The 21667-nt window shown below is 41.6% G+C and overlaps 1 protein-coding gene across 3 annotated transcripts in view; it reads left to right on the top strand.

Moving 5' to 3' along the window:
• ARHGAP21 (Rho GTPase activating protein 21) overlaps positions 1-21667 on the top strand; it is a 275502-nt gene that overhangs the window by 151360 nt on the left and 102475 nt on the right. For all 3 annotated transcript variants that reach the window (XM_089693776.1, XM_089693777.1, XM_089693775.1), the window contains exons 4-6: positions 3295-3387; positions 12583-12661; positions 17973-18027. In XM_089693776.1, coding sequence (XP_089549902.1) covers positions 3295-3387; positions 12583-12661; positions 17973-18027 — 227 coding nt within the window. The remainder of the gene's footprint in view (positions 1-3294; positions 3388-12582; positions 12662-17972; positions 18028-21667) is intronic.

The raw sequence follows: 21667 nt of genomic DNA, 5'->3' as shown, positions 1-21667 counted from the left end.
GTGAACAGCCACAAATAGCTGTGGCCACCAGGAACTTGTCATTGAAGTGTATGAGCTCTAGCAGGTCCCTCACATCTGTCAAAAACAACAGCAGGATTCAATAGATTCCTGCCACTTCCATGGCAAAATCCCCATGTAAATGTAACCTAAGGCTTCCCATCCTAAGGTGACCACGTGCATGTGCTATACTGCACACAGTATATGGATGAGCAGCATTGTTGCCCTTGTTGGTGTCACATATGACACATTGCACTCCTTGCATACTCAGAGCCTTCTATATCAAAGTGGTAGTACTAAATATAGTGGAGATATCTCATCAAAGCCACCTTGCAGATTCACCTATCTTGGAAAGTTTCTCCAATAGGTGGCACATCAGTCAGAGAGGGAAAATTGATGGGAAAATTCAGTTCATTGATTTTTACAAATCCAATGCCAATAAAGTTGGGATCCTATGTAAAATCTACATAAAAACAGAATGAAATGATTTGCAAATCCAATAAACCCATGTTTTATTCACAATAGAAAATACATCAAATGTTTAAAGGAGAGCTCCACCCAAAAGGGGAAGTTCCGCTTTAAGCCTTTGTGTTCCCCGCTCCCCATTAAGGATTGGCACCTTTGGGGAGGGGGGGGTATTGACCTTTGGTGGTACCCGCTCCCACTTCCGCTGCGGTCGCCTAGGCAAGCGGAAGTTATCAGTGCAGTGCAGCCTCATCAATGCACCTCAGTGAGGAGAAAAATTACCTGTGTGAAAAATTTTATAATAAAAACAAAGAAAACATTTTTTTTTCTTCAAATTTTTTGCTTTTTTTTGTAGCACAAAGAATAGCAAAAAATTTGAAGAAAAAAAAAAAAGTAGGGCGGTGCCCACACTGCATGGGTTAACTGCTCATTTTGTCCAGGGGTGCAAGGAAAAGCTATACTTTCCCAATCCTTCGGAATACCTCATTCCCCCACATCCAGCAACGGACTGTTCCTGCCATCCACACGTCCAGAGCCGGTCTATGGATGTGATGCCGTCAGGAACAGTCCGTTAAGACTGCTATTGTGCGGGGGGCAGGAGTGGTGGGAACTAGTTTTACTCTTGGAGGATCAGCGGATTAGGTAAGTATATCTCTGCTCTGCAATTCCCTAAACAAAAACGAGCAGTTAAGTGGGGCTGTGCTCGCACCGCATGAGAAAATAAAACATTAAAGTAATTTGGGTCCAAAGTTTCACCACTAGAGACACCAGTGGGTAGCTCCAGCATTCAACCAGAAATATTAGATTTGGATGGTCTGACCCTCTGACCCATTTCAGATTTAGAGCTTAATGAATGGTGAACTTCCTTTACTGTGCCACTTGAAAACCCCCTGATTTCTCTTCTGATATGTACAGTATGTGGGCTATTAAAACCATAATTGATGTGAACACTAGAGTCTTGCAATGCAACTGATATTGTTGTGGACTGCTTCTAAAGCCTGGGCTGACACTCTCTCAAAGATTTGTCTGCATACTTCCTTTTTTTAAAGTTAAAGCATATCTAAGCCAAAAAACAGCTGACCTGTCCTTACATGTGGTGACTGCATTCATTTTTGTTTTTTTCTTCAGTTTGCTCCTAATGATCCAGCTAGTAACACACTTCTAGTCCTCGGACAACGCTCGCTCACTGTAATGTATCTGTTCTGGAGAAGCATTATTTCCTGAGGGCTCTTATCTACATATTTGGTGGGGTTGTAGGCGCTTCTCCTCATTCTGGCAGAGCATATTCATGTCTTATAGTTCCATGTGTATCTCTGACATTCAGGCTACTCCAGAGGTAGCCCTGCTGTCCGTGGCTCCTGGGTCAATTTCCAAAATCAAAAAGGGCATTCTCAGGTATTGCTTAATAGCAGCCAGGGTAGCCATATCCTGTCATTGGAAATCTTCATCACTCCCTCAGCTTTTGGAATGGAAACACTGGTAGCAGAAGATATTTTGGAAAGAAAAAACAGAGGGCGCACAGGCCTAGTGCATTACCATAAAAAATGTTTAATAAAAAATAAAGTATGTGTTGTACTCACAAACGACAATATAGTCAAGGCACATCATAAAGAACAGCTGGGTCAACACCGCGCTGAGTAACAGTCCGCAATAGGGAGTATAGACATCCAAAAGGTTGACGCGTTTCGAAGACTTGCCTCTTCCTCAGAGCCAACTGACCATATGTGTTTGCTGGAAGATATTTTGGACCCTGAGGGGGTGAACTCTATGTGGACATGTTGGTGGGCTCATAGAGATTTGCCCACTTTTCAAGCTCCAGTAGCGGAATAATGTTTCCACTCTCCATACGGTTTAATCGGGGCATGCACTGTACCCCTTTTTTGTGGTATCTTTCAAACGCTTATAGTTTTTTTCTTCTATTTTCCTTCTCTTTCCTTTCCCTTCTTTTTCCTTTCCCTTCTTTTTCCTCTTCCTTCTCTTTCCTCTTCCTTCTCTTTCCTCTTCCTTCTCTTTCCTCTTCCTTCTCTTTCCTCTTCCTTCTCTTTCCTTTCCCTTCTCTTTCCTCTTCCTTCTCTTTCCTTTCCCTTCTCTTTCCTTTCCCTTCTCTTTCCTCTCCCTTCTCTTTCCTCTCCCTTCTCTTTCCTCTCCCTTCTCTTTCCTCTCCCTTCTCTTTCCTCTCCCTTCTCTTTCCTCTCCCTTCTCTTTCCTCTCCCTTCTCTTTCCTCTCCCTTCTCTTTCCTCTCCCTTCTCTTTCCTCTCCCTTCTCTTTCCTCTCCCTTCTCTTTCCTCTCCCTTCTCTTTCCTCTCCCTTCTCTTTCCTCTCCCTTCTCTTTCCTTTCCTTTCTCTTTCCTTCCCTTCCCTCCTCTCCACTTTCCTTGCCTTCTCTTTCCTTTGCCTTCTCTTTCCTTTGCCTTCTCTTTCCTTTGCCTTCTCTTTCCTTCCCTTCCCTCCTCTCCACTTTCCTTTGCCTTCTCTTTCCTCTTCCTTCTCTTTCCTTTCCTTTGCCTTCTCTTTCCTTTGCCTTCTCTTTCCTTTGCCTTCTCTTTCCTTTGCCTTCTCTTTCCTTTCCCTGTCCTGTTTTTTATTAAGTTATATAAAAGGCTCTGTTACCCTACCCCCCCAATCCAGTTTATTATTTTGTACTGTGTTTTTGGGTAGCGTATATATTGGCTTTCCATTGCACTGCTTGGATCTCCTTTTCTTATATCGTCCTCATTGATTGTACTACTTTCTATGGAAAGTCTCTCACATGTATGTCTTTCTGTAAGCTTGCACACAGGTATTTGAATAAAGTTATTCGACTCAAAATATTATATATTTTTGTTTTTTAGGAAGGCAAAGAAATCGACTGGAGCCAATGGACACCATATTTGTTAAGCAAGTTAAGGAAAATGGCCCGGCACACTTAGCAGGGTTGTGTACAGGTACTTTACTATTTTTTTTTGCCCCTAAAGGGAACATATATTGTATTTTGCATCTTTTTTTCATGCTAATAACATTTTCAAATAAACAATTTCATTACATACCTGATCTTAGACCCATTGACGCTAAATAGTGGCCTGGCTTATTTATGCAAATATCAAAAAACCTTGATGTGTGGGTGGTAATCTGGAAAAGTTGGTGTTCTAGGCAAACTAATACTGTTTCTCCATGATTGAAAGAATGTAAATCCAATTTATGAAAAAAATGGGCCAGGGACAGTTAGGGGGGAAAAGGGCTGGTTGACTCTGAAAGTCCTCCAGCCAGGCAATACATTGGGGTTTAACTTGCTTAAGCCTCTAATGCTCGCTATTATTATTATTGTTATTCAGTATTTATATAGCACAAACGGTTTGCTCAGCGCTGTACATTATAATGGGAGACAGTACATAAGACAGTACAGTAACAATACAATACACGAGGGGTTCGAGGGCCCTGCTCCTTGGAGCTTACAATCTAGGAGATGAGCTCACAGTGTGAAGTGAAATAAAAGTAAGCAATTTCAGTACAGGAAAATGTATAACTATGCAAGACTAAAGACAAGGCTTGAGTTCAGCATTACAGTTATTACTGCATAATGGTTTTTGTTTTTTTTTTTAAGATGGCCTCTTATTGGATATCCACTTTAGCAAACGTTATTATAAAAGTTAAATTTTTAAATGCCTTTAAAAATAAAAGCAAGTCTTTGAAATGGTTACATCACAACTTTATTACAACTTCAGATTCAGAAAGTTTGTTCATGAAAATATCTGAAATGGTATTCTTGAAACTTTATATGTTTTTAAGTGAATAAATAAATCCCCCCTGCAATAGTGCACAAAAATGTATATCTTGTGCTCTTTAAAGTGTTACTACTACAGTAAAATCAGTCTGTATATGCAGTAAAGCATGCTTGTTATACTCACTGTGGAACCTAAGAGATTAATCCTCTGCATTGTGTAAAAAAAACAAAAAAAAACTGTTTGATCCTGTCTTCTCGGATCCTCTCCTTCTACTGTCCCTAATCTGCTGATAGAACAGAGCCTTGGGGGCAAGCTGCACATGCTCAGTTTGGTGTGTACTGCCGGAAAAGTTTTGGGTTTTTTTTGTTCTTGGGAGGGTTCATGTGATCAGCACATGGTCAATCAGTGCTGTCCAGACAGAGGGTCAAGGGTCAAAGCCGCATATTATAAATACAAGAAACAAACAGAACAAAACCAATCCAGTAGGTGCAAAAAACAAATTCCTGATGACGTCCCGGATGTGATGAAACATGTAGGAGCAGGAACTTCCAGTTATTGTGCCACTTCTGGCCAGTGGAATGCATGTTGGCTCCCATGCGAACTGAAATTGCAGCGCTTTCAGAATGTGCTTTGGCTGATGACTCTGGGTGCCAGGGTGGGCAGTGTGATTTGTGAGTGTGATTCTTTTTTTGATTTATAAATAAACAATGGTATGCTATGAGGATTGTTTTTTTTCTGATTTCCTCTCCTTTATGGGCAATGTGAATCTGGGATATTGGCTCGCACAGCGGGGCTCTGTTACAGCACATGTTGACCTTCCTTAGTATAAACTCCGGGGGATAACATCCTTTGAATTCGGTCCCAGGTGGCGATGTGGTTGATTGTACAGACTGGAAAATTGCAGTGGAATTACACAGAGCACTGGTCACTTTATTTAACACGGTATATAGCACAATTTTGGCACTTTGTATTGGACTGTATTAGCACTTACTCACTTGGATTGGTTTTGTTATGTTTAGTTCTTGTATTTATAATATGTGGTTTTTCACAACAAATAATGTGCGTTTATAATTATGGCAAGCGCAGCGCTTATTTATGAATTCTTTTGCCTTATGTCTTTGACATATTTTAAGGTTTATAGGTCTAATTTTTTTAAATATGATTTTAAATATTCCTGTAACGATGGAGGGAAATGTAATTGGTTTGCTCACAAAAAATAGCCAGACATGGTCTTTACACTCACTGGCACTTACATGAGTGGTTGGCGTTCATTCTGAGCTTCTCCTCCTGACCCAGGAGAGCACCAGCTGCAGCTATCAAAAGCTACGCAAATTACTGGTGGTCTGGATAATGGAGAATGCTCATTTTAAATATAATAAAGATTAAAGGATGTTACTTTTCTTGACTGCACTAGAGTAACAGCACACAGAACGTAACATGAGATAGTGAAGGAACCTATATTGTAGTCAACCCACCATGGTCTGAAGATAAGCGCCAGGGCCTTTCCCTTAGGCTGGCCATTCATTATACAACATTCTTGTACAATTTTCTTTTAGGTTTATCAAAACCATATGATATGAGATCAAACCTAAACACTTTCAATTTGTATGCAATCAGGCAGGCCCATGCACTACATAGTTGAAGGTAAATCTAAAGAAAATTGTATAATCTATGGCCAGCTTAACATCGTACCCAACATTGAGACCAGAATACATCCACAACTTCAGGTACTGGAAGGCCTCTTTTGCATGGGCGGCAGTCTCTACCTCTCTATGAAAAACTATCCTCATTGGATTGCTTTCTTAGAGGATGGCAAAGCACCTTTTTTTTTTCTTCCCCTTTTTGGTTGGGGTTTTTTCCCCAGCCGAACTGGGGATTTGTATTGAAGTAATGCGCCACAACAGCAAGCCATGCATTTGGATGGGGTTGTGGTATGACTTCATTGACAATTAATGGGAGAGTTTGACAGGCAAGTGGTAAGCATGCCGAGTTAAAGTGTTACTAAACCCCCAACCGTAAGATCAGTCTGTATATGCAGTAAATCTGCTTGTTATACTCACTGTGGAACCTAAGGGGATAATCCTCCGCATTGTGTAAAAAGGCTGTTTGATCCTTTCTTCTCTGCCCCTCCTCTTGTTGAAATGACCACCTAATACAGACTGAACCTGCAGCCCTTCTGCACATGCTTAGTTTGGTGTGTATTGCTAGAGAGTTTTTATTTTTAATTTTTTTCCTTGGGAGAGTGCATGTGATTAGCACAGGGCCAATCAGCACAGTCAAGACAGAGGTCAGCGGAGTTCCATCCTTCTAGAGCAGAAAGAAAACTGCTCCTACAAGCTTTAGCTAATGCTGGGCTGGACACTGATAGAAGTCACAAGATTGCTCTAACTGCTGATAAAAGGTATTTAGCAGGTTATATTTACTAAAATATGTGCATTTCCATGTTGTGTGTACTGTATCAGACCAGATATAGTGAATGCAGGGTCCTGGGTTTAGTAACACTTTAAATTTGCTGTGGCCTCAGCAGTCATACAGTCCCCTCTAGCTGCCATGTCTGTTTTTGGGTGGGCAGCCAGGAGTGGTAAAAAATGTGGGTCAAACACCTGTTTCTATCATCCCCTGGAAGCCTGAAGAGCTTGTGTACATGAGTGTTGATTTCCTACATTTGGTGTTTGTTTAGAAAAATATTGGTCCACAGAAACCCATTTAATTTAATAGTGCTGTGTGGATGACCATAAGCTTCATTTGTTTTGCTTTGCATTGCGTTTCTCTGAAAGCAGCATGTCCTACTGAGATTTGTTTGCACGGAAGCTAAATAAGGCCAAATGCAGCCTTTGCTGTGGTTTGCATTTAAATGGAAGCGTTTTGAGTGGTGTGGCATGTGAATGCAAAAGCCAGCATTTCATAGAATTGCTCTTGGAGCCGTGTAATGCTAGATGCTATGTAGCAATGATTTGTAGTTCAATACAGATTTTCTGTTGTAGCCGATAACAATGCTTATCTATGACATGTACAAATTGTGATCTACAACTGCATTGAATAAAGCATCTGTAGCTAGCTTCAAATGCTGGAAAATGTCAGTCACTTAGCAGTCATTCAGCAACTCGAATACAAATCATTATAAATTTCTGCTGACCTAATGCTTTCATTGACAGTATTTTGTTGGTCCTTCTCGTCCATTGAGAAAGTCTTAAAGTGTTGCTAAACCCAGGACCCTGCATTCACTATATCTTCTCTCCCACAGTACACAGAACATGGAAATTCAATTATTTTAGTAAATATAAACTTCTAAATACCTTTTCTCATCAGCAGTTAGAGCAGTCGTGTGACTTCTATCAGTGTCAAGCTGAGCACTGGTTAATCTTGTAGGAAGAGTTTTCTTTCTGCTTTAGGAGGATGTGAAACCCTTGACCCTCTGTCTGGACAGTGATGATTGGTCCTGTGCTGATCACATGCACTCTCCCAAGAAAAAAACAAACCTCTCTAGCAATACACACTAAACTGTGCATGTGAATGTGACTACGGATTCAGTCTGTATCAGGTGGACATTTCTACAAGAGGAGGGGTAGAGAAAAAAAGGGTCAAATGGCCTTTTCACACAATGCAGAGGATTAACCCCTTAGGTTCCACAATGAGTATAACAAGCATGCTTTACTGCATATACAGACTGATTTTTACTGCTGTGGGTTAGTAACACTTTAAGCATTTGCGTTATACTGCCGCCTACAGGAGAAATGGGCACTGCCTAAAAAAGAGAAAAAAACTGACTGGTAGAGGATAACCCTGCCCACAACCAACATGTAGTCGTTTTTGCTAGTGTCCTGAAGAGTGTGAATTTGTTTTCTGTTTGTAACCTCTGCTGGTAATTCATGCTAGACACTGGAATCATAAAAAGCTCAGTTGATGAGCACAGATTTTTCCAGTTCATTTAATATATCAAATAACAAAAAAAAACCCATAGCATACACAATTGAGGCTCAAGTCATATTGTAATTGAATATTAAAAATGACCTTTCCTTTGAATTTGTAGCACTGTAATTTTCTGTCAAAATGTAATGTCATATGGCTACCTGGTGGTGTTCTGTTTGCCATGTGTCATTTCCTGCTTGTGTGATTGGCTTTCTGGTTTTCCCAGAAGTCTGCACTAAGATACAAGTCATATTTTTGGCATCCCCTGCAACAAAATGTAATTTTTGGAGAGATACTCACAAAGGGATATCACGTCTAAAGGGATGCAGACCTTGCCAATTTCCCCATTAGAACCCTGCAAGTGCAGCAGCTGATTTGATAATTATAAAACCACTCCCATACAGATTCACTCTGCACAGGGACACAAACAGCAATTTCTTCAGAATAACAAAAGGTAGGAATCTACAACAAAGTGTGTTCAAATCCTTGTAATGTACATAGTTCCCCCCTAAGGGGAATGCTTTATCTTCTTTACAAAAATAGTTACTCTTTAGTATACTGGTGATCTCTCTGCAACAGCCCTGATTTCTGGAAGTATCTCCAGTCTTCAACAACTGCTGGTAGATTCAGATTCGGATATTGAAAATCCTGGCAGACTCTGCAGTCAGCTAAGAAGTGCAGTTTCACAGTTCATTATCTACACTGGTGTTCTCTCTTCAACAGTCCTGCAGTCATCGGTGACTATGCATCTGTGTTCCAGTTCACGCAAGGCTCTGCTGTTTAGGTCGGGCCAGTATGTCTGGGGTTTCCAAATGGAGTTATTGTTCCAGAGCCAAGGTGCTTTTCCTGGTCCTGTTTCTAAAACTCACTCTTGTGTGTACCTAGCAGGCTTTGCTTACAGTTTATGTACTTTGCAAGTTGGCCGCATGGGAGAGCCCTCTTCTCTGCTAAGGACTATACAAGGGAAATATTGCTAATTTTATTCTTTCCCATCCTTTTTTTTTACTAGTTGCACTTGAAGATGCATCTCTAACCCCCCCCCCCCCCAAAAAAAAAACATGATGTAAACAAATAATTGATCTTTTCCAACCTCTTCAACAGCAAGGATAGCAAATAGGGAGAGTCCAGGGCCCCCACCTACCTGAGCAGTCTCTTGGCACTGCACTTCAGTGTCAAGTCACTTGTGCCCCAGCTCAAAGAGCAGGTGTGGAGCAATACTGACCTATCCTTAAATCTGCCCTGCCATAGAAGCCACTTGTGTCCAGGCCAATGTGAGCATGCAGCGCCCCCTGACCACCTTTCTGGAACTGTGCTTTGCCACCAGCTATGCCTGCCATCCCCTTCTTCTTCCTGTGCCACTGACAAGGAGAAGTCTGCCACAAAGACTGTAGATTGCTTTGGCCTGCAGTACTGGCACTAGAGGAACAGAAACAATGTAGCAGTGAGGAAGAACATGAAAAAGGTGAAGAAAAAATAAATGAATACCTCAACCCTTAAAGGGGAGGGCTGTACTCAGCTTCTCGCAGCACCTGGACAATGTGTTTACCCCTCTCCACACTGAGCCACATTTATCATCTATGTGCAGTATGACAGTAAGTTGTGTTGCCAGTACCATGTGAATGGGGCTTGGGGAGGAGGTGTTTTTCTACCCCCATGGTTACCAAACTGTCATCTCTGAAATCCAATATTGACTGACACTTGGGAGTGGCAAAGTGCCAAAGACTTGGGTTATCATCAAGTATTAATGGTGAAGTGCATCTGACATCATGTGACTACTGCACTTTTAGTATTCATGTCATGAATGCGAAGCCGATTCATCTGCAAATGGTGTGCCCCCTATATTCCAAAGTGTAAGGGGTGTAAGTAACCTTTGCAGACACTTGCTCACCTGGCATTTCAGGTTCCTGGGTGCAGAAGGTTGTATCCAAGGGCTACACTGTGAATTTGAACTCCCTGCAACCTCTTTTTTTTACCTCCAACCTCTGTGTCGCCGCATAATTTAGCAGATATTTGTGTCTTTTCAGGTCTTTTGCATCAACGCCCCAGCTCCTTTGGCAGTACATTGTTAAGGACTTTATCCTAACCTGTGCACAGTTCCCAAGCCCAAAGGTGGCATTCACCCTATCTTGGATCTCACAGTTTTGAATTTCTCCATTTGAGACCAGAATACCCCTGGTTTTTCATTGCCTCTCTTCTCGATGGAGACTGGCTTCTGTGGATTGTGGGATATTTAATGTCCTCCAGTTAAGGCAGCAGGCGGTGCTGGCTGTGACTGTCAAGACATTACAGCAGTTTATGTAGACCCTAGACCACCTGAAATTTCTGCTTGAACTGATTCATTGCGTAAAGTATTGGGTCTAGTCTTGGATACATCTCAAGACAGAGTATGTTTGTTTTCAGAGGAAAAACTTCAAACTCTTTGATTTCCACTTTGAGCTCTCCAGTTCAGGAGTTGTCTGACCCTCTGCTTTGCAGTCCTAGGTCTGATGGTAGCCTCCTTCAAACTATTTCTGTTTGCTTAGCTTTTTCATTTCAACTCAATGTTCTGTCATCATGGGACAAGTCAATCAAGTCCCTGGACAGGCTGATTCATTTAGCAGTATCACCAGGTTGGTGCTGACTTGGTCACTCAGAAATCTTGTTATAGAATCTGGAAAGTGCTTTCTTGCGGTCTTTTAGGAGATCATCATGATACTTGTCAGGCTGGAAAAGAGTCCTGGGCACCCCGTTGATGTAGGGCTCTTGGTCTTGGGGGAATCTTGTCTCCCTTTCAATATCATGGGCCTTAAATTAATTTTACTGTCTCTGCAGCTTTGGACCATCCTGCTGAAGGGTCTCCAGACTAATTCAGTCAGAAAATGCCACAGAAATGGTATACCATCAGTCATCACAGAGGAGAAGGAAGTCTTGGTGTTGCAATAAAGGTAGAGGAGATTCTCTGCTGGGTAGAACATCAAGTTCCAGCCTTGTTAGCCAATGCACATCGTGGATGTAGACAATTGATAGGCAAACCTCTGCAGTGGACAGCACCTGGACCCATGGAAGCGATTCGTACACCTGTAGGTGTTCAAGGACCCATGTCACAGGTGGAGAACACAGGAAGTTGACCTGCTGGCCTCCAGCTTTAACATCTAACTGGAGAGGTTCGTCTCCTGGTTCAGGGTTCCTCTACTGGAGGTAGTGGATGCTCTGTTGGCTCTGTGCAATCAGTATTCCCCATCAATCCACATTCCCTTCCTGAAACGTTCATTTTCTGCTTTGCAGAAACGAGATGGATGGCATTGTGGTGTTCCTGATTGCGCCAGACTGACTCAGATGGATGTGGTATGTCTACTTGGTAAGACTGCTAGTGGATGCTTTTGTGGGCTCCTCCTGATTGTCAGAATCTTTTGTACCTAAAATCTGATTCACCATCCTTTTTCATGGTCACTCACGTAACAGCATTATTGTTGAAACCCAAGTTTTAGGAGTCTGGACCATTTTTAAATCTGTGTATTGGAGGTAAAAGCTGAGAAAGTGACAACCCGCAAGGTCTATCATTGGCCAAGGAAGGCATGCTTTATTTGGGGTGAGTCTCTGGGCTTCCGCCCTAGGAGTTTCCCCATGAGACGAAGCTTCTCCGTTTTGCAGCTGCAACTGAAAGTTTGTCTCCCAGCCATTCCTTCTTTCAGAAAGACAAATTCTCTTTTTGTCATCCTGAAGTTTTCTCATAAGGGTGTGCCAGCTTCTTATTCCACCATCTCTAGCTGGCTCAGACAGACCATCACCAAGCTTATGATCATAAGGAACCTTTCCTGTCAAGATGTGCTTGTACTATATCTATGAGTGTGCCTTGGATTTTTCAGCATCCAGCACCTGTTTTCCAGATTTGTAGGCTGCCACCTGATCATCTGTACGCTTCTGATTGGCTACAGCCATTGAGGAAAATTTTCCAAAAGTGTGGACACCCACACACTGATCAAAATTTAGATGGTTGTTGCTGAACTGGCCAAAGTTATTTCAGTGTATGGCCAGCAGTAGACCTAATGCACTTCTGCACTAAAAGTCAGCCACTTGTGTTGAAGAATGTGGCTGTTACTCATCTCTTAAAATCAGTGCAGTCCAGTATAAAAGTCAGAACTAGCACAACCTATGGGAACATGCAGGGGTACAGAACTAGAAAGATAAAATGGTGTGGGACTTAAGTTGGGCTTTCATTATATATAGCCATAAAAGCCCCCTTCCCCCTTCTCTGCAGTTGCCAGCCTCTGTTTCTAGGGAAAGGGTTGACTATAGTAATTATTTTAGGACAAGAGCTGCTGTTCCAGCCTGGTATGAGGAGCAGCATAACAGTTGGAATTTATTTTTATCACAAAGGTGCCCTTTATCTTAGATTTTATGGAAAGCTGACAGCTACAACCTGACAGCAGCAGATTCATTTTCCCCCCTTATTTTTGTAGCATATTGCTTTAGAATTAATGAGTGATAGTGATGAGCTCTATTTAGTAATGTTTCTTTATGTAATTCTAGGGGACAGAATAATAAAGGTGAATGGGGAAAGCATCATTGGGAAGACCTATTCTCAAGTCATTGCACTAATCCAGAACAGGTATGTATCCACTTCAACACATTCATTTGTAGATTAAAATCCCAATCCTTGCTGTGATGTGATAAACCTTTTTCAGTTTATCACAGTAGCAGCTGTGACAATATAAAAGCAGTATATAGTGCAGAAATACTGCTAAATAAAGCTTCTGTGCAAACAAGCAATATGTGATAAATGAGTTCAATATAGTGCACAAAGTTCATTTGATTACTCCATCCCAAAGTGCTCTGTTTAAAAACATGAATTTCAGCCTTCACTCAAGTAAAAAAGCAGCAACAGGTAGTTTATAGGCAAATGGCATTTGTTTGCCATCACCAGAGATCTCCCCAAAAGAAACACTCACCTGATGTGACAATTTATCTAAAGCTGGTCAAAAACTCATTTTAGTATCTCTGGTCACAGGTTTTGGGACACATCTTTGGAAATTCATAAATGGTATTGTAAAAACCCTTTAGAATTTGTTGGGGCGCAGCACCGAAAATGACAGTGCTTGTACCTGATTCATGTACCTGTGGTGCTGCACCCCGGTAGAATTTTAAATCTGTCAATACAAACACTGAGGTTGGCCCCCCCTCCAATTCCCGGCTACTGTACACATCACACTGACCGGTTCATGACTAGGTCGTTTTGTACTAGGGGTGCGCAGAGCTTGATAGAGAATTAGTCTCAGTTTCCCCATCAGGTCTGCTTTACATTTGATCAACAGTGCATGCCAGTGGGTGGGTCCATGTCTGCAATTCGATCCAATTGTGGCCTATACATCCACTCACTGCCATTCGCTATCAGTCTGAGATTAGTTCCCCATCAGGTCCACCTTGTCTGAGTTCCCCACCAAGCTCTCACTACCCAGCAGGTACAGCAGCTGGTAATTGGAGTTGTCCTCAACCTGACAGAGAACTCTTAGACTCCATCAGTTCCACCTTACCTGTGATTGACAGTAATTGGATTCCATAGGTAATATCAGACTGAACAAGGGGCATGGAGTCCACTCACTGCTGTTCGTGGTCAATCACAGGCAAAGATGTACCTGATGGGGAACTAGTCTCCCAATCAGGTTCCCAATCAGGTTCCACCCACTGTCCGTTCAGTGTGACTTCATTACTTTTTGCTCGACCACTGGCAGTCTTCATCCTAGGAGCCAATAAAGTAAATATAAAACATATTAAAACCTATTAATAAAGTAATGAACACACACCACCCACTCCCTCTGTACTCAAAATTTGAGTTGGTCTTGCTCACTACCAGTTTTCATATCTGCAAATTGGCAGTAATTCTTTCAAAAGCTGTAGCAGCCACAGCAACCAATTCTAAAAGTGGCGGGAGCAAGAACTTCCTGAATCTGGCGTATGTGCCAGTATTTCTAGCTGGATGCATTCCTAAATGCACAAAATATAACTGAATATTAACATTTATAGGTAGTAACACCAGAGGCTGGTGATCCAGGGAATATCGAACTGCCTCCAGGGGTTCAAGAAGGAAAATAATTTTTTCCTCAGGTGGAGCAAATTGGACCACGCTTTATAGGGTTTTTTTTGCCTTCCTCTGTATCAACTGTGGGCATAGAGTACTGTATATAGAGGTTTTCTATTGTTTCATCTAGATGTACTTTTGTCTTCCTTCATGCTGATTAACTAAATATGAAAGCTGTGAGTACTGGCATCTTCTAAAATGCTAGTTTACGGGTGGCTGTTCTCACCCCATTGGCTTTAATACTTTCTCACATATTCAAAGCAAGCTTGCAGATAATCAAATTCCATATTAGCATGCATGTGGGTAAGTGACCTAAAGTGTTTAAAGGATAAATACCCTCTCAAACAAAGTGCTTATCCTTTTTACCAGCACCAACTGAAAGTGTTTCTGAACATGCGTGGTCTTGGTCTCTCGATTTATTTTGGACGAATACTGTATGGATTAAACGAAAATCATCTGCTTATTATTGTATGAGAATTTTTTGTGCTTGTCCTTATGGATATTGTTGCATGAACTGTCAGCCGTTGAAAGCTGTGTACTATCGATCAGATCATCGTGCGATCATCTGATAGGGGTTTTTGTCATCTGATTTTCTGATCGTGTGTACTAGGCATAAGGGTAGGATAATTCCACTTAGAGTGGGTTGAAGGGGGAAGTGCAATAGTCATTCCTCTAAGCACGGGGTGTCCAACCTTTTGACTGTTTTGGACCACATTGGAAGAGGAATTGTCTTGGGCCACACATAAAGTATTATTATATAGTATTTATATAGTGCCAAAGGGTTTGCTCAGTGCTGTACAATAGCAGGGAGACAGAACATGAGACAGGACAGAAACAATACAATACACGAGGGGTTCGAGGGCCCTGCTCTTTTGAGCTTACAATCTAGGAGGGCGGGGAAGTGGAACAAGAGGAAATGGCTGTGGGGAATGAAGTGGTAGGAGGAGTGGAGGAGGTCAGTTGTTAGGTGGGGTAGGCCTCCCTGAAGAGGTGGGTATTTTTCTGAGTGTCACATTCTGTTCATAATGTAGCCGCTTTTCTGTGAATTTCTTTTCACAAATCCTCCTTTTTGCATGCCTTCTTGGCTATTGAATGGAGACCAAATATTGGGTGATACGATAATTTAATTTATTTTATAACCTCTCAATAATTATCTTTAGCATATGGGTCTTCAGGGTGCGCCTGAAGGTGATGAGGGTAGGTTACAGTCTAATGGATTGGGGTAGGGAATTCCAGAGGATGGGGGAGGTCCTGGAGAAATCCTGCAATCGGGAGTGGGAGGAGCAGACCAGGGAGCTAGAGAGTAGGAGGTCCTGTGAGGAGCGAAGGGCACGGGTAGGGTGGTATTTAGGTATCAGGTCGGTTAGGTAGTTTGGGGCGGCGTTGTGAATGGCTTTGTAGGTCAGGGTTAGCAGATTGAATTTGATGCGTTGGGCAATCGGGAGCCAGTGAAGGGATTGGCAGAGGGGGGTGGCAGATGTGGAGCGGTTGGTGAGGTGGATGAGTCTAGCCGCTGAGTTCAGGATCAACTGGAATGGGGATAGCGTTCGTTTGGGTAGGCCAGTGAGAAGGGAGTTGCATAAAGTACACTAACAATAAGGATAGCTGATGAGCCGAAAAAGTTGGGCAAATCACAAAATCTGAGTGATAAATCTTCATTTTTTGGGGGGGAATAATTTTGATTATAAAAGTAAGAGGGCAACATAAAACTAGTGTGATATTTGACAATAAACAAATGCATCAATATCTGGTCCATTGAATGTAGTAGCAATTCTCAAGGTGCTAATTTTGTCCTTCGTGTGCTTCATCCTTGAAAATAGTTGCTCACACACATAGATGCTGCCAAAAACTGATGACATGAATAAAATGTGATTGTGAAGAGTGGAGATTTTTCTTTTGGGAAGATAAAACTTATAAAAGTCCAGTAAAGAGATGCTGTCATATTTTTTTTTTGGTCGCAAGTGTAGCATTTTTAAGTAAGTTTATGATTTTGTGGTGGATCACATTCATAGTCGTTTTTGGCTGAAGGTTGGACACCTCTGCTCTAAGCAATGCCATGATATACAGTGGATATAAAAAGTCTACTGTTAAAATGTCAGGTTTCTGTGATGTAAGAAAATGAGACAAAGTTCAATCATTTCAGATCTTTTTCAACCTTTAATGTGATCTATAAACTGTACAACTCAATTGAAAAACAAACTGAAATCTTTTAAGGGGGGAGTAAAAATAAAAAACTAAAATAATGTGGTTGCATAAGTGTGCACACCCTCTTAAAACTGGAGATGTAGCTGTGTTCAGAATTAAGCAATCATGTTAAATAGGAGTCAGTACACACCTGCCATCATTTAAAGTGCCTCTGATTAATCCCAAATAAAGTTCAGCTGTTCTAGTAGGTCTTTCCTGGCATTTTTTTCGTCGCATCCTACAACAAAAGCCATGGTCTGCAGAGAGCTTCCAAAGCATCAGGAATCTCATTGTTAAAAGGTATCAGTCAGTAGAAGGGTACAAAAAAATTTCCAAGGCATTAGATATACCATGGAACACAGTGAAGACAGTCCTCTAGTGGAGAAAATATGGTGCAACAGTGACATTACCAAGAACTGGACGTCCCTCTGAAATTGGTAAAAAGACCAGAACAAAACTGGTCTAGGAGGCTGCCAAGAGCCCTAAAGCAACATGAAAGGAGCTGCAGGAATATCTGGCAAATACTGCCTGTGTGTTGCATGTGACAACAATCTCCCGTATCCTTCATATGTCTGGGCTATGGGGTAGAGTGACAAGACGGAAGACTTTTCTTACAAAGAAAAACATCCAAGCCCGTCTAAATTTTGCAGAAACACATCTGAAGTCTCCCAAAAGCATGTGGGAAAATGTGTTATGGTCTGATGAAACCAACGTTGAAATTTTTGGGTATAATTCCAAAAGATATGTTTGGTGCATAAACACTGCACATCGCCAAAAGAACACCATACCTATAGTGAAGCATGGTGGTGGCACCATCATGCTTTGTGGCTGTTTTTCTTCAGCTGGAACTGGGTCCTTAGTCAAGGTAGAGGGAATTCTGAACAGTTCCAAATACCAGTCAATATTGGCACAAAACCTTCAGGCTTCTTCTACAAAGCTGAACATGAAGCGGAACGTCATCTTTCAGCATGACAACGACCCAAAGTATACATCCAAATCAAAGGAATGCCTTCACCAGAAGAAGATGAAAGTTTTGGAATGACCCAGCCAGAGCCCAGACCTGAATCCAATCAAAAATCTGTGGGGTGATCTGAAGAGGGCTGTGCACAGGAGATGCCCTCGCAATCTGACAGATTTGGAGTGTTTTTGTAAGGAAGAGTGGGCGAATATTGCCAAGTCAAGATGTGCCATGCTGATAGACTCATACCCAAAAAGACTGAGTGTTGGAATCACATCAAAAGGTGCTTCAACAAAGTATTAGTTTAAGGGTGTGCACACTTACAGTATGCAACCATATTATTAGTTTTTTTATTTTTACTTCCCTCCACCTAAAAGATTTCAGTTTGTTGTTCAACTGAGTTGTACAGTTTATAGGTTACATTAAAGGTGGAAAAAGTTCTGAAATGATTTATCTTTGTCTCATTTTTTTTACATCACAGAAACCTAACATTTTAACAGGGGTGTGTAGACTTTTTATATCAAATGTATAATACAGAAAGTGTTGTTCCCATAACCCTCCAGCATTGTGTGCAGCTGGAACTAGCAGGGGAGTGTGTACGCAAATACTAAAAATGACTTGTTAATGTTGCTATAATATATTAGTACATTACAAACCCAACAAATGAAATGTTGAATGACCATGCGAAATATTGTGTTACAGCGATTCCACGTTAGAACTTAGTGTGATGCCAAAAGATGAGGACATCCTACAGTTGGTAAGATCTCACTTGCATTATTACTATTAAGTCTTTTCAACCCTTTTAGATGGCTTTTTATTTACGGTACTTTCAGTACAATCACTACCTTGTCTTTAAAGTCCAACTCTTTCCAAATCCGATATTGCAGCTTTGTGTTACCAATATGACTTTAAAAGAGAAATGAAGTAGATCTAAACCCTAAATGGGTATTAAACAATTTGCTTTTTTGAAACATTTTTTTTGTATCTCAGCCTCCTTTAGCATCTCTGCCTTCTTTTAGCCTTTTCTACCACTTCCTGTCTGCATGCACTTGCTTCAGTGTCGACTGATAGTGTAACACTGCTTTATTGGCACATAAAAGTATGCCAAAATGCAAACTCACATTAAAGTAGCTTGTATCAAGGTATTCTCCCCATGTGCTGGGTGTAGAGTATGAAAATAAGGTGTTCCAGGATGGCGTCACACCGGAAGTACGTCACCACGCTATTGCCGTCGATGATTTGTGTCACGTGACCTCGTGACTTCGTCAGGACCTTTAATTCATACGTTAATTGCTTGTAAACGCCGACACAAAGAAAAACAAAATCCCACATCGGACAGTTTACTTTTTTTTTTCCTTTTTAAACATCGTTTAAATTGACACTTCATTTGTGTAATGCAGCATGTCATTTCATTCTCTGCACTGCTCCGCACATCACACAAGTGTTGCGGTGTGAACAGAGCTAATAGAAAGTTGTTTTCTGTGAGCTCTTGCGGTAATTGGCGTTTATTGAAAAAAGAATCAGTCACCACACACACAGCAGGAATGAGTCTTTAAAAATTGTTGGATACTTTTGAAAAGGTCAAGCTTTTTGGAGATTTTAGTGATTGGGTTTTCAATTTACTGTACTGGGGTTGTGCCAGAGTGTTGCAAGTGTTGGAATAAACTATCTGATTTCTGCCCTTTTTTTCCTCCTACCTTTCTTTGATTTTTGGAGGATTTGCAATAGAATAGAGAAAATTCTAAGACTACTTATCTAGTACCTTTAGAGTGAGATGGATATATCTAACTAGTTTATTAATTTTTTTTCAAATAGGATTTTTTTTTTCATGATTTGAAGGTTGTTTTCATTGGGTGTGCGTGGGAATAGGGGTTTATTGTATATAAATGATTATTAGATGCCATTATGTGTATGGAGTATGTATCCCTTTAAAAAATTGGTGGAAAATGTTCTCATGCATTTGAAGATATGCTCCTATCCTCTCCCACTTCTGCTGTATGACTGAACCCCATTAGGAGCAGAACCCACCAGAGGAAAAATGCAGATGGAGTACCTGTCACTGCTGACAGAATTAAGTTTTTGCATTCAAAGATCAGTGTGCAGTTGGTGGTGTGCGTCTTCACTACTTTAATACATTCACAGTGGGGGGAAGTGACGGGACCTGGAGGTTGCCAGCACCCATGGCTGGGCGGAGAGACACTGGACCTTACAGCAGTTTCAAGCATATGAGAGTGATGGGATAAGCCAGCATGTGAGTCAGCTCACCTGTTCCCACCCAGAACTTATACCTGTTTTGGAAACAGTTGGCTTAGGTAGATTAGATGGCCATTATGTGAGACTCCAGGGAAAAAAAAAACCTTTTTATAAAGCCTACAGCTTAGAAGTGTTACTAAAGGTTCTTTAGTAAAAAAAAAAAAATAGCAAACATGTCATACTTTCGTGCTCTGTGCTGTGGTTTTGCACAGAACAGCCCTGATCCTCCTCTTCTCAGTTCCCCCTCCGGCGCTCCTTGCTCCTCCCCCTTGACCAGTGCCCCTAATAGCTATGGGCGCACTAGTGTCTGCTCATTCCTTAGCCCCGCTCTGTGCATCCATAAGACACACATAGCTGAGGCTCGGGCCTGCCGCAGTGGCTCGCACCTCTGTGTCTGTGTCCAATGAGTAGAGGGAGACCCGAGGTTCCCGTGCACATCGCTGGATCAAGAGGGGGCTCAGGTATTTGGGGGGGGGGGGGGTTGGGGCTGTGAGGAGAGCTGCACAGTGAAGGTTTTAAAACCACTTTAAATAAGCTGCCTCTAATGAAGTCTATGGTAGGATCATATTGCTGCTGTTTACTGTAGATATGACAGTTTCTTTCATCCCAGATATTACGCACAGCACTCTTCACAGTACTAGAGCTGGAACTGTCAGTTGCTGCGTTGGAAGAAGGCTGCTGTGTGTAATATCTGAGATGAATGAAACTGTCATTGCTACAGTAACCAGCAGCACTGTGATCCTAGCAAAAACACCATTAACAAGAACTTATTTAACTTTGTTGGCTTTCCAAAAATTTCCTCTGCAAGGTAGTGGTTCACCGAAATAAAAATTCTGGTGCCAAAACAGACACTGAAAATTCACAATGTATGTGGCCGAAAACCAAACTGAAACCAAAGTGTGTGTGTGTGTGTGGGGGGGGGGGGGGGGGGGGGCTCCAATATTTTTTTGTATTTTCTTTCTACTGTATATTTTTATTTTTTTAACTTATGATTTTATTGCTATCACACGGGGGACTAATAGTCTACCGTGTGATAGCATATGAGTGACAGGCCATCTTTGGAGGGGGAGGGGGGCAGTGTGTGCAAGGAGGGGGCAGAAGAGGAGGAGTGTATACAGTGAGGTAGCGGTGTATACAGAGAGGCTCCCTCACTGGCTTTTTAAATGCAATTGCTGGCTTTTTTTTTTTTTCTTCACCATAGCTCAGAGAAAGAATGAAACTTTGTTTCTTTTGGCTCGGGAAAGAAACTAAAAAGAAACTTTGTTTCATTTAGTTGCGGAAAAGTGACAGCTGATTCTGTGAGCTATAGTGAAGAAGAAAAAAACAGGACAATTGCATTTAAAAACCGGCACTGACATATAGTGACAGCCAGTCACTGTATACACTGCTCCTCTCCTGCCTCTCTCCGCCGCCCCTCACATCTGCAGTACACACAGTCACCTGTATCGTCTAAATTTTTCCTATCGGCAAAATGTAAATAGAGCTATTTTCGGCCGATATGTTTCGGTGGCCAAAATTTCGGTGCACCCCTACTTTAAGGGCTGGGTCACACCAAATGCAGTCCAGTGCATTTTTTTTCTGCATCAAAAAAACATGGACAGTAGGTTGCATGGTTTCCAATAGCATAGTGCACACCATTGAAGTGCGTTCTGGTACAGTCAACAAAGGTAGAACAAGCTGCATTTTTTCTGCAATGAACTGTACTGGAACACGGCAAAACGCATCAAAAATGCACTGAAATGCATCAAAAACGCATGTAAATGTGCATGCCGAAGCCCATCTGGATTGTGTTACTGTTGTGTGTTTCGGCCCTCGGTGTTCTGGAGAACACCTGAGCTGTATATGGGGTAGCTATGACAGGGAGCAACCTCATGGTGCTCGTTGGATATTTTTGGTTGTTTGTATATTGAAAGTACACTACTGAAAAAAAAATAAAAAAAAAAACTTTTTGAAAACACATTAGATCTCAATGGGATAAAATCTCATGCTGGATATCTATACTGATATGGACTGGGTAATGTTTTAGGAATGTAAGGATTCCCCATCGTTTGATGAAAATGATCAACCTACAGAGGACTGAATTCAAAGACACCCTGAAAATCAAAGTGAAAAAACTATGCAGCAAGCTAGTCCATTTTGCTGAA

The sequence above is a fragment of the Staurois parvus genome, unplaced genomic scaffold, assembly GCF_062004578.1.
Source record: "Staurois parvus isolate SC_StPar_1 unplaced genomic scaffold, SC_StPar_1.0 ptg000636l, whole genome shotgun sequence".
NCBI classification, from domain to species: Eukaryota; Metazoa; Chordata; class Amphibia; order Anura; family Ranidae; genus Staurois; species Staurois parvus.
The sequence above is the reverse complement of the archived record's forward strand: the minus strand, read 5'-3'. Positions and strand labels throughout refer to the sequence as shown.